The following is a 15,732-nucleotide window of genomic DNA, read 5'->3' as shown; positions in this document are numbered from 1 at the left end:
AGGATAATTGATTAGACAGGAAGGCAACATGGTGAGAGGAGCTCCAAAAGGCTCCGCAGCGTTTCCCTCGGCTGGGCTGGCTCTCTTTAAAGCAGATCCTAAACCTAGAGAGAATACGGCTTGAGAGAAACAACGCTTTTCATCTGCTTTGCGGCCCTGAATCTGAGACATTAAAAGATATTGTGCTCGTTGACCAACAGTCTAGTCGCGGGATGAGTGACAGATTGTGTTTCTTGAAAATGAAAGAGGCAATCACATAAATCCAAGGCCTTGAAAAAAAAAGATTAAAAAAAAAAAATTCAAATAAAAACACGAAATTAATAATTAATGATTTACATATAAACGAAAACGAAGGCCTATTGAATGATTTTAATTTTTTTTATTTTTTGTTTTTTTTGAGTAAGTTAGACAATCAAAGTTTCTCTCCTCAAATGGATTTTTGTCACATTTCAAATGAGACGAAAAAATTAAATTTGCATTACTAACAAATCCATGTCTCCTACGGCTCTTTCAAAGCGTGGAGATGTTTTGTGATGTCGGTGAAATTTGATAGGATTTTTGACTGCATTTTTCCTTTGCTGTTTTTTTTTTATTCTTAAATTTAGGGAGGTTTTATTTTGTCTCATCTAATTTCAAACAGAAGTAAAATGACTGAAGGCGTTTTCAAGGGAGATTTAGAAGTCCTGCAATGTGATCTTCAAGTCTAGCTATAATAGATTTTTCAAATACTTCAGCTACAGACCAAAAGACAAGACGATTGATTGTTCCAATCAATTTTGTTTTGTGTGTCCTTTTTGTAAATATTTTGTTTAGGTTTATTCCAGGTTTTTTTCCATGTGATCTCAGTTGAAAACGCGAATTCACCATTAAATGTTTCTGAAAGTGTAGACTAATTAAGAATTTTAATGCTTGTATTTGATAAGCAAAACATTTTTTTACACCTAAAAAAACCCACATCAACTGATTCACTTTGAAGTGTGTGCCGCGTGTGTACGCCATGAAATTACCAGATAAAGCCTTAATTTATGTTGAAAACATGTTTGAATACGCATTATATTATGACAGATTTATGAGGCAAAATGTTGTGATCGAATTGTATATTACAAATGATGGATACATGGGCCAAAAAACCCAAACTGCATTAGAATAATCTGTGTGTGTTGGCACCAGAACATGGCCGACTCGAAGTGACTGTAGAGGGAGCTCCAACACTAAGTTTACATAAACTTCCTCTGATAAGAGCTCCTGCACATGCAAATGATCACATCACAGACAAACAAAATAAATGGTGTTGGGCTATTTCGAAATGCGGCGGCGATGTATTACAATTAGAGCAAAGAGCAGCGTTACCTGAGCAAAATGTATGATACATGTGAAGACCAAAAGCATTGCAAATAGCCCATGGTGAGATCAGGGGGCTGCACTGCACACCCAAAATCCATCCTTCAGATACACTCAACCACTCTGACCGAGCACCAGCGATCCTCCGACAGTAATTCATTACCTAAATTCTCTTTATATACCGTACAATTTCAGAGGAAAATTAATGAAAGAATTATTCATTTTAATGCGACTGCTACGCCTCTGTAAGGATAATCCCACAACATTAATATCCAAATGTACGCCGCAATACTGGCTAATTAGCCCTAAGTCCCTCCACTATAAAAGTACACTAAATCCCTCTCGAATATTTACTTATCGCTGCCACGTAGAATGAAGTCTGTGCCTTAGGCCGTCCACTAACACACAGACAAAAACCAAAGCAATGCAATTCAAGCTGCAGTGCACAATAACAAGCACCATCATTATTCTCCATGAGTAAAGCAGTTCTCAAAATACCTCGGCCAAAAATCACCAATTTCTTAAAGTTGCAGCAGTTCATTTATTAGCCAAAATATAGACTTTCTTGTACAATTTGGTTCACAAGTATGTACATTTTCTTAACTTTATATACAAAACATTTGAACATCAAATCCTCACAGAACTTACAAAAAAGAAAAGAAAAAAACCTCACAGACTACAGGTTCATACATTATTACATTAGCAGTTTTACACAGGACATGCTTACAATGTAAGTATACAGAGATGTATTATTCTTATTTTACATTCCATACAACATATTCAAATGAAATAATAAGAAAAAAAGGGGGGAGGGAGGGGGCTATGAAGAGGAGAGAGCCGAAAGAGCCACCCCTGCTTCTAGTTGGTTCTGAGGCCTGAAACACACGGGTGATAAAGAAATAAGAAAAATGTAGTAATCTAAAAAAACAAAAAACAAAAACAACTAATAATAGCCTCATGAAGAGCTAAAACACAAAGTGATATAAAAGTGACGATTGCCTTTCATAAAACGAGCCTGTGGTGAATTTGAATTGAGCTCATTTGCATGACCAAACATGTAAATAGCATAGGCCTTGACGAAATAACACAAACGCACACAGGGATCCCAAAAAAATCACGTCTTAAACGCAGGAATAAATGCTAATTTGAATAAATATCGCGTTTCAAAAATAAAATGTGATATGGCATCAAAAAGAAAATTCCCAAATGGCATAAAATGACAGCCTCTTACCGTCTTTGAACTGGGTGGAAAGCTGTTTTTAACAACTTTTTCTCTGCTTCCAAGGCACTAGATCTCTCTGAAATAGTGGCAACGAAAAACAATAAAAAGGACATTAATTTAACTGCCTAATTATGAGAACAAATCGTGGATTTCAGTGAGTTTTGGTGTTGAAAATAGGTTGGCTTGAGAGCTCAGTGTAAGCCAGTAGGCAAATACAAGCACATGGGCCTTCAATATCAAAAGGTGTAACAATACCAAATGAAAGGAGGGAGAGTATCACAAAATTCAAGAACAGTTTTCACCCAATCCAACAACATTTTTTTTTTTAAAACGCACTCTGGTCAGCACTTATTTCCAAAAACCTCTGTCGGACCCGGCTCATTTCAAAGCATTTTTCACACACACACTCACACACTCTCTCTCTCTCTCTCTCTCTCTCTCTCTCTCTCTCTCTCTCACACACACACACACACACACACACCTATAACACTGAAACACACTATATGCTCATCTGTGTGGCCTCAAAAAGTATACGTCCATGAACAGGCAAAAAGGGCAAAGAAGATCTGAAATAATAGAAATGAATGGTGGGCAATGGACTATAGTTTCTTTCTTTCCTTTTTTTGTTTGTTATTTATACATGCGCGTCTCAGTGTCGGGGACATGTACCTGTGACTGGTGTCTCTGAACTATGACTCTTGTCCTCCGTTTGCCTGCTGCTGTAGAGGGCCAGGCCGGTGGCAGTGGCCTGGTTTGCCAGTCCCAGGTAATGGTTGGAGTTCAGTAAAGCCAGCTGATGGGCCGAAAAGGCTCGGTTCGTCCAGTTCTGGATTTTCCCAACGGGACAAGAAGAGATGAGTCTGTGCGGGGTGATGATGGTCTGGGCGGCCGGCCCTGCGGAGTTGCCGCCGTTCATTTGTGGAGATTTGCGCGGATTGTCAGGGGCCGTGGCTGTCTCTGCCAAAGACCAGATCTTTGGCTTTTGGGCCGGGGCAGGGTTGTTTTCTGAGGGCGGAGAGCCAGCGGACACCGGGTTCAGCTTCAGCTGCTCCCCGTTGGCCTGGGACGCTTTAATTTCTAAAGAGGAGTGATGGTGGTGGCTGTGATGGTGGTGGTGGTGGTGGTGGTTGTGGAAGTGCTCGCCTCCTCTCTCCATGTCTTTACCCTCTTTCCCTACCGCCTTTAGAAACCTCTGGTCGGGCCCTTGTAAATCCTCATAGCCGTCAGAAATCTCAGAGTCACTCCTCCCGTCTAGTTTCATGTCTGAATGCAGGTCGTCCTGGTCGTCCAAGTCGTCCTTGTTCTCGATATTCTCCGTGTCGATGTTCTCCAAGTCGATCTCCTCCTCGTCCTCCCTCTTGTCCCCCTCGTCCCCCTCGTGATCGCTGGTGTAAACATTTCCCTCCTCGTCGGTGCGGCTCCGGGGGGTCCAGGTCATCTTGTTCTCCTTCTTTAGCCTCCTCCTGGCGTTGGCGAACCAGGTGGACACTTGGGTGAGGGTCATTTTGGTGATGATGGCCAGCATGATCTTCTCGCCCTTGGTGGGGTAGGGGTTCTTGCGGTGCTCGCTGAGCCAGGCCTTCAGGGTGCTGGTACTCTCCCTGGTGGCGTTTTTGGGTCTGGACGGGTCACCGAACTGATACTGGCCATATGGGTAAAAAGCAGGGTGATGGTGCGCGAACCCCGGGTGCTGGACACCGGGACTGTCTTTCAGCTCATACTGAGCACCCTGAAAGGACAAAGAATGGAGAGAGAGGGATATGTTAGACATGGTGAAATATTCATGGTGAAGGATACTTTTGCAAGGGGAATTCGACTGAATGATAAATATAATAGTATCCCCACAATATGAAATGTGATATGCAGTATAATGCAACCATACAACAATGAGATTATTATTATAGCCTGACGTAAACACAATAATAAAATAAGAAAGTTATTATTATTATTATAAGGTAAATCGATATTTTTGTCCTGTGAGCAGCACCACCGAATGAAAAATGGAAATCTTTACATTTTTCTTCAATCGAAACAATTACAATGTAGATCACAGGACTGCAAAACAGGTTGCTTTCTTCTTTTTTTTTTTACACTTAACCCACCTGACTGTGCGTCTAAACCTCCTACAGCACATTGCATCACTTTATTACTTTATTAACCGCCGTGTTTTCAATTTATACATTTTTAGAGGGCTAACAATAAGCCTAAACTAGGCTACATTTTGTTCTTCTGTTACTTTTTGCCCACTTTTAACTAATTTTTCACAAAAGAATCAACGACAAAGTTCACCAGTGCGCTCTCGAAGTTTAGACAGAAATGGAGTTCCGTGTCCCACCTACAGCCATATCGCTTCTTTCTTTTCTTTTCTTTTTTATTTACTTCAACATATGAGTTATAAGAGACGGCAAAGGCACTCACCAATTGATTGAAAATTGATATATCGTTTGAGTAGGGCAGAAATGCTCCATAGCCCTGTGCTGCTGCGGCGAAAGGAGATCCATACATAGTGGAGAGCACATTGGAGAGTGCGCCGGACGGACTCAGCTCTGTCCCGGCCCGGGCATTGGCGGCGATCCCCTGGCGCTCCGGCGGGTATATCGGTCGGATGTACTGATATCCCAGCTGAGGGAAAGACATGGTTGTAGGAAAAGGGAAAAAAAGTCTGCTGCAATCACACAAAGCAAGGGAATCGCCTCGATATCCACTTTTACAGTGTGCGCAACAAAAGGTGCAAGCAAGGGAAGTCTATATTTCCTCGGGAACAGCCAGTGTAAACGATCCGGTTGCGCCCCTTATTTCTTCTTCTTCTTCTTCTTTCCACCCTCACTTCCCTATTGATCTGGATGGACTAAGGTCAGGTCCTTACAGATTGCCTTAGATTATTGGGACTCCCTTGCTCAGATTGACATTTCTAGTCGTTTAGAAGCCCCTCCTATTTCTCAAATCTCACCCCTCTCACACACACCACACACACCACAGCGCTCTCTCTCTCTCTCTCTCTCCCTCTCTCTCTCCCTCTCTCTCTCTCTCTCTCTCTCTCTCTCTCTCTCTCTCTCTCTCTCTCTCTCTCTCTCTCCTGTGTTTCTCTCTCACTCTCTGTGTCTCTCTCCCTCTCTTGGATAAGTGCACTGACGTTGCGAGCTCTTATTTGAATGGGGTTTCAAATCTCATTTTATGGCTCGCCAATCATTTCATTTGTTATTTGTTCGCCTCAGCCCTACCCCCCATTTTTAACGCTAATTCACAATTTGTGGTCATTTGCACAAACAGTAAATATTTCAGTGTCGTTGACTGATTAACTTTGCGTCTGCAGTTTGTTTTTTTTAAATACACAAATACAGAGGAAAGTTGTCTTTGTTGAACAAAACTTGGAGTCTCGCCTACATGGCCCCGTATTAAACGGGACATCGGTTAAAAAAAAGTAAATTAAATAAATTGGGGGGTAGAAACTGAGGGAAAACCGAATTAAAGTCAGTTTACCCTCCTTTTTATTTACGGAGCAGAGTTTGTAAATTGGCATAAATCTTAACATAAATTCACAGCAAAGATCTTAACTGATGTAGCCTCCATCAAAAGCAAAAATTTATGTTTTTCTGAAAATGTAAATTATTTTTTTTGTTTCTATTCGAGGTTATGTTGCCTTATAATGATCCCCGACTGCAGGTTATATATTTTTTTTTTTTTACCACTACTTCACTGGGTGCAAGCTGTGTTTTCTTACACGGTTTTGAGGTGTTATGGGCCTTGGTGGCAGGCGAATCGGAGTCAATTCATTCTTTAATTGGAGACATCAAACGGGTCGCATGTAGCCACTTGACATCAAAGAGGGAGCTGATGATAAGCGCCCTCACTGTTAATGAATTCAAAGTGTAAAGTACTAACAATGACAGCGATAAGTAATAAACATTAGAGTGGATTGGGCTGGAAATATGTTTATTCTGGGAAACAACACTCTGAGGGTAAAATTAAGATTCCAATACGTAGCAAGAGTAGAAAAACATCAATGTCAACATTATCATCAACAACACACAACATATAATAATAATAATAATAATAATAATAATAATAATAATAATAATAATAATGCCTCTTTGCGAAATAAACAAATTGTCCGCTATAAAGCATAAAATAGAAGTGTCAACAACTGATTTTCTATTTTTTTAAATAAAGGCTTTTATTCCAGAAAAACATGATAAACTATCATCCGGACAGACTGGGGCACCTTTAAGAAATCCATCTGATGAATTTTGATTTAACCTGATGTTTCTTGTAAATAATACGGCTTAAAAACAAAGCAAGGGAGTCAGAATTGAAATTCCATGAATCAATATATAAAAATGTGTACGGGACATCCATAATCGCATTACAACCCGACTTTGTACCATCATCTGTTTTGTTAATCGTTTGCAAAACAACTGCAGGGGTTGAATTATTTATTTCACGCACTTTATTTGAATATGGTATAAGTCTTAACGCAATATTGATAGCGAGATGAAATCTCATCAATCTCAGTTTAGTTTTGATGATGCGATCCGGGTTTCCAAGAACTATGAACTTGTATAAACCTTTAATCTTCTTTTGGAGCTGATAGTTATCATTGTCTGGGAGGGATAATAGCAGCTATAATTTCTCATATAGAGCGACCCATAAGGATACGCCTTGTTTCTGTAAAACTCTGTCCTGAATCTGTGTGTGTTCTCCACCGACATCCACCCCAACCCGGATTATGGGGTTATTAATTACAGCGGCTTGCTGATGCCATCCGACCGGAATGGTAATCACTACATAGCAGTCAATAGCACGCTCACACTTAACACACACACATACACACACAAACGCACGCACGCACGCACGCACGCACCCACACACACTTACGCTCTCTCTCTCTCTCTCTCTCTCTCTCTCTCTCTCTCTCGCTCGCTCTCTCTCTCTCTGACTCCAAAACACACACACACACACACACACACACACACACACACACACACACACACACGCACACACACACACCGACCTGCAAACTGAACAGGGGGTCCAGACAGTCAAGTGGGGGTGGTTGGGAGATAAGTGGATGGAATTTGACATTTGGATACAGAGCAGCATAATAAGTGTTGGGGCTACTGACAAAAAAAGAGAAGTTAAAGTATTAAACCCTGTTGCAAACAGACCCACGCTGCAGAAACAGAGAAGCAGAGTCAGAGAGAGAGAGAGGAGAGAGAGAGGGAGAGAGAGAGAGAGAGAGAGGAGAGAGAGATGAGAGAGACGAGAGGAGAGAGAGAGAGAGAAGCAGCCAGACGACGTGGCTGGGCCGTAATAAACGCTCAAGTTGGGAGGTGTGAATATAAATCTGGGAGTCCAGCGAGGTGTCTGCCTGGTCGTGTCCGCTCAGCAGCGCTCCGAGTCCGGATTGACACGTGTCTCCTCCCCTGGGACCACTTCGGGACCTGTCCCCCCCCCCCCCCCCCCCCCCCCCCCCCCCCCCCCCCCCCCCCCCCCCCCCACCTCCCACCCCGTGGATTGCCTCTGATTTATTGCCTCAATCAAACACACCACGCACTAACTTAACACTTTCACCAGCGACCCGGGAAAAACTGGCACAGCCATAAAAGCATTAAGACACCTCTGCTCTCTCTCCTAGAGTCTCCGTAAACTGCCCTCTGCTTGACTTCCGCATAGGCAAGCCGCTCGTACACACACACACACACACACACACACACACACACACACACACACACACACACACACACCTACACACACACACACACACACACACACACACACACACACACACGGAAATATGAATCCAGCACAGCAAACCCTAAGGGCACTGTAGCATAAAAGCACAGTTAATAATGCTGTCATTATTAGGCTATTATTATTATTATTATTATTATTATTATTATTATTATTATTAGGCCTATTATTATTGTTATTATTATTGATTATTATTATCATTATTATTATTATTATTATGATCCCCATTATTATTTTCATACAAATAGCATTGATACTACTACTAATACTACTACTAATAATACATCTTTATAGATTAAAATTACTTTTTTAATTCCTGTGAAAGAGTGCTGGAAGCGCGCTGGAGCCAATTTAATGTGTAGGTGCTGTAAAAAGAGGGCAATCATACACGAGTGACTTGAGGGCTGTTTTGTAGAGAGCTCTTTGACGGTAATTATGCAGATGACACAATTTCACATTCTCATAAGCAAACATACACGGCCTATCGCTCAACAGTAGTTCCTTATGCAATACACAGGGCACCAGCGACACGTCGCAAATGATGAACCGAGGCTCTGCAAAACAGGCGAGATCAAAGGCTTCAAACAGAGGCACTTCAAATTACACATTTGGATCTTTTCCATAACGCCCAGGCGACAGAAAACAACCGAACACATTTCTTATCACACATGGAATCACTTTTAAAGGAGCCCTCTCTGATCAACATCGGTTAATTACGGTGACGAATGAGGATTTGAAAAGAAAACGCAATTAATGACCCTTGGATGTTTGTGGTTTGCAGTCTGTGTGTGTGTGTGTGTGTGTGTGTATGTGTGTGTGGGAGGGAGAGAGAGAGAGAGAGAGAGAGAGAGAGAGAGAGAGAGAGAGAGAGAGGAGAGAGAGAGAGAGAGAGAGAGAGAGAGAGATTTCTGGACTGGCTTGACAAACAAGCTTCCATATTGTTAGGCTATTTCTTGAAGGGAGACCTTAGTAAAAACCCAGCAGCTTGCAGTTTGTTTAGCCTACCCGGACTTTCTCATCTTAGGTTTTATGAACAGAAACTGTTGTAAAGATTATATACGGGGCGGCCTGAACTCATTTAGAACTATTATTTACTTTTACTATATAACCTATATTTCTGATCAAGAAAAGCGATTGGTCAGTTGAATGATTTTATAGGCTAGAATACATCAGAATGAGGAAACAAAATGATGAAACACAGAGGAACAATTCCCCGTGCAATTCATAAAATGTCTCTTATTATGAGCCTACCTTATTACACAGCAATTGTTGTTATAGCTGCAGTGTTGGAAATATATGTGGTTTTATTAATCAGAAACATTCCTCGGTGGGTTCAAACTTAACTCGGTGAGTAACCTAAAAACTAACTGTGCAACGTATTTGATCTCCAAATATGCTCTTTCAAACTCATGTCCCATTAGGGTGAAATAAAGGGCCAATAAATCTCGCGGTGTTTAAAGAACAGTGGGGCTTAATCCAATAAATGAAATAGTTTCTAAAATTAATTGTTCTTAGCAGCAGAAGCAAGTGTACTTTGAAAATAGATTTAAAGTTTAATTTTTTTACTGTTGGGATAATTTAAATAGTATGATTTTAATTACATTACACTAACCAATCATGCATATTAAATAGATAGGCCTAACTTCGATTTGCATTACTGCCAAAGTAAAGCATTTTGGAGCCGTTCCTCCTGCTCACATCATTTGGAAACAAATTAATAGTCAATGGACTGCAACTTATTAAACTGTGTTATGACAGCAGATCAAAGCGTGAATTAACGCATTACCTTACAAGTGTTTTACATTAACTCGTTAGCTACAGGCTGTAGGCTACTACTCAAAATTTAAATAGTCGGCCATTCATGCTAAGCATAGGTTGACTGGGAAAGTCCAGTCCCTGCAGGCCTTGAACAGAGCTTGTTTAGCCGATCAGTAGGTTGTAGATTGTGGATAATCTGCCATGTCATATTAAATAAAATATCTTATAGGCCTACCTGGAATGTCTATATGATTTATTGTATCAACTACAAAGGCAAAGCCAGAACATGGATTTTACATCTCCTGAAGTGACTGCACATTCTCCAAAATACTGTATCCATCTAACGCCAATGTCTATGTGTGTCTGCTATAGCCTGGCAATATATAATATGCTCTAATGAGTTTCTCCCACCTGCCCCATCACCCTGATGAAAAATAATATTGCTATAATAATCCTACAGGGACTAAAAGTATGTCTGTGGTACTCAATAGTGAGTTTTTACTGACCTTATCCTACTCTATTATGTTTTTTAATCTCCTACTAAAATATTCCTTTAATAGTCCCATAGGATATTATATATATAGGCCTAGTTTATAGTTTTACTGTGCTGCTATTACAGGATTACTACAGTTGTTTTTGTAAGGCCAGACGAGGAGAGAAGAAGCAGAGTTTGAAATTTAAAAAAACAAAGCCCATAAAGAATGAATTTGGGACTACATTCTATTTTAGCCACAGGCTGAAATTGATTGGGAAGGTCACAGTGTCATAGTGTCTAATGCCCTTCTTAGGGCAGTCTTACTCTTAGTGCTTTGGTATAGACCTAAATATTATGCATACTGCCCTGAGGGATTCACATGTTTTATTAGTAGTCCAGGGTCATTTAATACTGCCATTATTTAGGTAACAAACATGTCTTCAGCCATTCCATGGAACCTATCCTACACTGGGAATTTAAACTTGCGCTGAATTATTCCTTTTTGCATCATGCCCATAGGCGGGGTCAAGGGGTCAGTATAAAATTATCCAGGCCTGTGTAAAACATGCAGAATGTCATCATTTTACAGGCTGCTTTTTCCCCAGTGACAGGCCAAGCTACACAGTTTCATAACAAGACTGCAGCTATGTATCCTTAAACTCCACACATCCACAAAATGATCCATAAACCAAACCATCAAATTCAACACTGACACATGCTGAAATATGAATATGCATGACTTTTCATAGTGATGTTGGTGAGGATACCTGGCTAATACTCTACAGTACCATGTTTGCAGGCCTTTGTGAGTCCCTTTAACAACGCTGCATTGAAGGTGAGTTGTTTTTTTTTCCTCCTCCCTGCCCACTCACTCTCCCTCCATCCGCAGCAGTTTCCCCTGTATCAGTAACACAAGGCATTGATTTTACGGTAAAGTCACTTTGTAAAGGGAATGAGTAACTCTGGGCCCCACTATCACTGTATTACACGGGTATGGCCCACGTAACAAGATGAACATTGATTCAGCATTACGGATGATCGATAATGAAATAAGTAACTTCGGGGCCAAATTAAAATGCAAGCTGGCTTGATGCTGCCAGGCTCTGTGAGAGGTGACAGCAGGAGAGAGAGAATGAGAGGGGGAGAGAGAGAGAGAGAGAGAGAGAGAGAGAGAGAGAGAGAGAGAGAGAGAGAGAGAGAGAGAGAGAGAGAGGGAGAGGGAGAGAGACAAAAGAATGGGAGTGGCTAAAGAGAGTCCCCTATATGCCTATATCCCTATATTCTATGCTGTATATGATGATGATGATGATGATGATGATGATGATGATGATGATGGTGGTGGTGGTGGTGATGGTGTCTAAGGAATAGCTAACTTTATTTATATTTGAAAAAAAAGGCAACAATAATATGTGACAGCTATTCACTATTGAGGTTGCAGCTGCCTGAAATTCAAGCATAATGCAGTCCAACTTGTGCCATGATATTTGCACTTCCCTAAATATTAAGCCTAAGGTCACTCCCACGCCCATACAAACATATGAACACCCCACACTTGCCGTAACAGGGTTGGAGTCAAGTCACTTTCAATTCAGACTAATTCAGATTTTCCTTTGAAATCTAGAAAGTGAAAACTGCTTTTTAACTTACATTTTTTCCCCTGTATTCTGTCTCTAATGAAATAATGGAGAATGAATGTTATATTGTTAATCGATTAATACCAGTTTCACTTTACATTTCGAATTGACTGAATTTGAAGTGATTTGCAGGCCGTATTTATTTTTTTGGAGGCAAACATTTGAAAGGCATCACTCACCAGTGGACATCCTGTGGAAATATGCCATCAGCCCCAGAGTCCTCCTGGCTTCACAGTGGGCTGATGACATGGATGAATGAAGTGACGTGTCCAGATAAAGAAATTAACCTAATGAGATGCCTCTAGCATCTCCTATCCCCAGCCCTATAGCTTGAATAGGAATCTGTTTTTTTCTCTTTATATTCTTGGGAAAGATTTGCAGAACATGCACACTCCGAGCTCCACTGGAGAAGTGAGGGGTAACTACCTTGTTTATACACATATTGATGGTAGGTGTTAGGGCATCGGTGAGCATTACTCATTCACTTCCTCCACCCAGATTTGCAGCACCAGTCCACTGAGACAAACCGTCAGCCTTCCGCTCACAAGCTGCCGCAACCTCCTGCTTGTGAATGCCTGTTTACCACACTATCATCGATCAAAAGGCATACATACAGTTACATACATACTGTTTCTCTATGATATAATGTTTTGGTCCAGTGGCGGCCAGTGGTGCCCTTTCGTGGCCCCACAGCTCGGCACCACGGCCAGACAAATATCAGTTTCCCAGTGCTTTCGGCCTTCTGAGCCAGACAAAGCCTCACTCTTTCCAGCTGTTGCTGCTGCTGGTTTGAGGCCGGAGGAGAGGCAGCTGTACCAACATGGTAGACGGGAGCCTCCTCATCTGCCTGGTGTCCCGGACTCTGCGGGGGGCGGTGGGGTTAGATAGTGGGTGGCAGGGGGATGTAGCCAAGGAAGGATTCAGAATTTGGACAATAGGCCGATACAAGAGTGGCTGTTTCCATAATGCGGTAGTCACCGTGCATAATCAAACGTGGATAGTTGCAGATGTAGGCGCGACTGTTTGGTTGCATTGCACTTCTGGAAAGGTTTACTGTAGCAAGTAGCAGCCATGCTTACATTGGAGCGATGCCATCACCGACACGGATGGCTGGTCAGCCGTAAGCAAGCCATGATATAAGATAAAAGAGTTCGGAGCACCCGCCCCGTATTACATCACCGCAGTTCCAGGAAGTGTTTTTGGCCATTCATTTGTAGCATATGAGTTCACCCGAGGCTGTTTTCCATGTGGTTCCACACATTCATTTTTCATTCTTAAAATTTAGCCATGTGGTCAAATGACTTGTAACTACATAAAAACATTTAGACATGTGTACACATCAGTCTAGGCAACAGATATTCTCCATTCCAAATGCACTGCACCAATGTTGCTGTCCATGGCGCTGACGTCCCTCGTTCCTATGATGACCTTGATGACAACAATGACGATGGTGACCAGGTTGGTGTTGATGCCCCATGACAGATTATTGTGTTTATTCTGTGTATTTTGTTTATGTTTCATTTTGTTATCTACATTTAATCTTTGTTTGCCTACTCTCGGCACCCGTTGCATGCCTGACCGGCCTGGTAGGGGGATCCCTGAGGCCCTTCCCAAGGTTTCGTTCATTTTTTTTTCCTAATGAGGTTTTCGTGGGAGTTTTTCCTTGTTCTCATTGATGGTCTAAGGTTGGGGGGTGTCGTTTTCATTTAGCGTTTTCATTTATTGCTTCATAATGTGGGAGTGGTGAAGTCCTTTGAGACTGTAACTGTGATTAAGGGCTTTACAAATAAACTTGACTTGACTTAATCTACTGTACACTATATTCTTGTATTTGCCTAATGCTACCCTGTATTAGGAAATACAGTAGTTCAGCTAGTATAACTACATTTTGCAGTACTTTGATGGTTTAATTACATTAAAATCAATCATACTATTTTTTTTCTACTAATAACAACTTTGCTTTTGATTTTACCTAACATTCTCTCCCTATTCTTTTTTTCTCTCCCTAAAGTGAAATCATCATTATTTTATGACTTGTTCACCCACACAGAGATTGAAACATGCAATTACCATGTGCCACAGTAACATCGTCAAACATTATAAAACTTTCAGAATAAATTTACACCTTTCAGCATCTTCGAGTTGGAAACAGGATTTGTCAGTGGGGCCATAAGCTGCCATCTTTGAGTGAAGTTAACTCTCTATATATTCACTTGTATTGTGGTTTTTACCCTAATGAAAACTGCTAACTTAAATGCCTTGGTTTTATAATTAACATTTCTACACATGTTTAAGAGAAAGCTGTTGGGACAGGTGGCAAAAATGGGAAAGCACTTCCTGGAAACATAGTATCATGTGACCTCTGAGCAGCATTAACCATAGCATCATGAGAAAATACCGTGCGCCTTCTCACTGGCATCTCTGTCACCTTGTATTGCTCTATCTAGCACTCTATTTTTCATGAGTGGCATCTGGAGCGATGAGACCAGATCCTGTGATGCTAGTCTGTGTTATGGTGGTGGGCGGGTGTGGGCCTTGCTTTTGTAATCAGCCCTATTGAGTGGCTCAGCATGCCAATGGACTGAGGTCAGAGGAGACTTAACAAGCAAACACTTAAACCTCAGCAGGGCAGCTTTGATAAGGATTTACTCGCCTAAACATTGTACTTATTAATGAAGATGGTGCCAAGCAGCGAGTGACACCATGAAAACCTGTGAGGATATTCATGTGTGTGTGTGTATATGTATGTGTGTGTGTGTGTGCGTACATGCACTTGAAACAAATTATGTCATTATTAGTCCATTATACTCAGAGCAACAACTAATAGGCATATTGAGGGTGAAACAGATTTTTATGAGTATGAGAATGATGGTGACAAATTACCGCTCAGGCCACACACAGTACATACGTGTTACCAGTATAAACAAAGCTAAGTTGGCAAAGCTATCTCTGTTTAATCAAAAACATGGAAACAAAGCCTCAGTGACACCCCAGCAGATTGGCCAACTCAGCTTTTCTAACCTGCCGGTTTGGGCTGCGCTGCTTTCTTTTTATTTGCATCCAACAGTAATTGTTTGTAGATTCAGAATGCTGCAGTTGACATGTGAAAAAGAGCAAACGTTGACTCTTTCTTTCTTTCTTTCTTTCTGTCTGTGTGTGTGTGTGTGTAGATGGATGTGCAAATGTGTGTTTTTTTTTCTGTGTGCGCAGATGTGTATGCACGTGTGCATGGTTTTGTTCGGGTTTTGTATGTGTGTATGTGTGTGCGCCCATGTGTTTGTGTATGATTGCTCGTGTGCACATATGTGTGGGTGTGTGTGTGTGCACATATGTGTGGGTGTGTGTGTGTGCGTGTGCGTCTGAGCCTGTCTGTTGTACAACAAGCACTGGAGCAAGACTGGACCCAGCTGTCAGGTCACCGCCGTCACAACCAATAATGATTACCCTCTCCCAGCTCCTCAATTCCTGCTTCATAACCACCAACGCAGGGGAGATCCGCCCCTTTTAGGAGAACAATGCATCCATGAGTGGGCCTCATCATCGCCCACGCC

The 15,732-nt window shown here is 41.5% G+C and overlaps 1 protein-coding gene across 1 annotated transcript; it reads right to left on the bottom strand.

Moving 5' to 3' along the window:
• Positions 1 to 1,958: 1,958 nt before the first annotated feature.
• irx3a (iroquois homeobox 3a) lies at positions 1,959 to 5,388 on the bottom strand. Its single transcript, XM_071894336.2, has 4 exons — positions 4,982 to 5,388; positions 3,233 to 4,292; positions 2,573 to 2,639; positions 1,959 to 2,216 (listed from the first exon to the last, which is right to left on the bottom strand). The coding sequence occupies exons 1-4, from the start codon at positions 5,198 to 5,200 to the stop codon at positions 2,162 to 2,164; spliced, it is 1,401 nt and encodes a 466-aa protein (XP_071750437.1). The 5' UTR covers positions 5,201 to 5,388; the 3' UTR covers positions 1,959 to 2,161.
• Positions 5,389 to 15,732: the final 10,344 nt, after the last annotated feature.

The sequence above is a fragment of the Centroberyx gerrardi genome, chromosome 1 (genome assembly GCF_048128805.1).
Source record: "Centroberyx gerrardi isolate f3 chromosome 1, fCenGer3.hap1.cur.20231027, whole genome shotgun sequence".
In the NCBI taxonomy this organism is placed as follows: Eukaryota; Metazoa; Chordata; class Actinopteri; order Beryciformes; family Berycidae; genus Centroberyx; species Centroberyx gerrardi.
The sequence above is the reverse complement of the archived record's forward strand: the minus strand, read 5'-3'. Positions and strand labels throughout refer to the sequence as shown.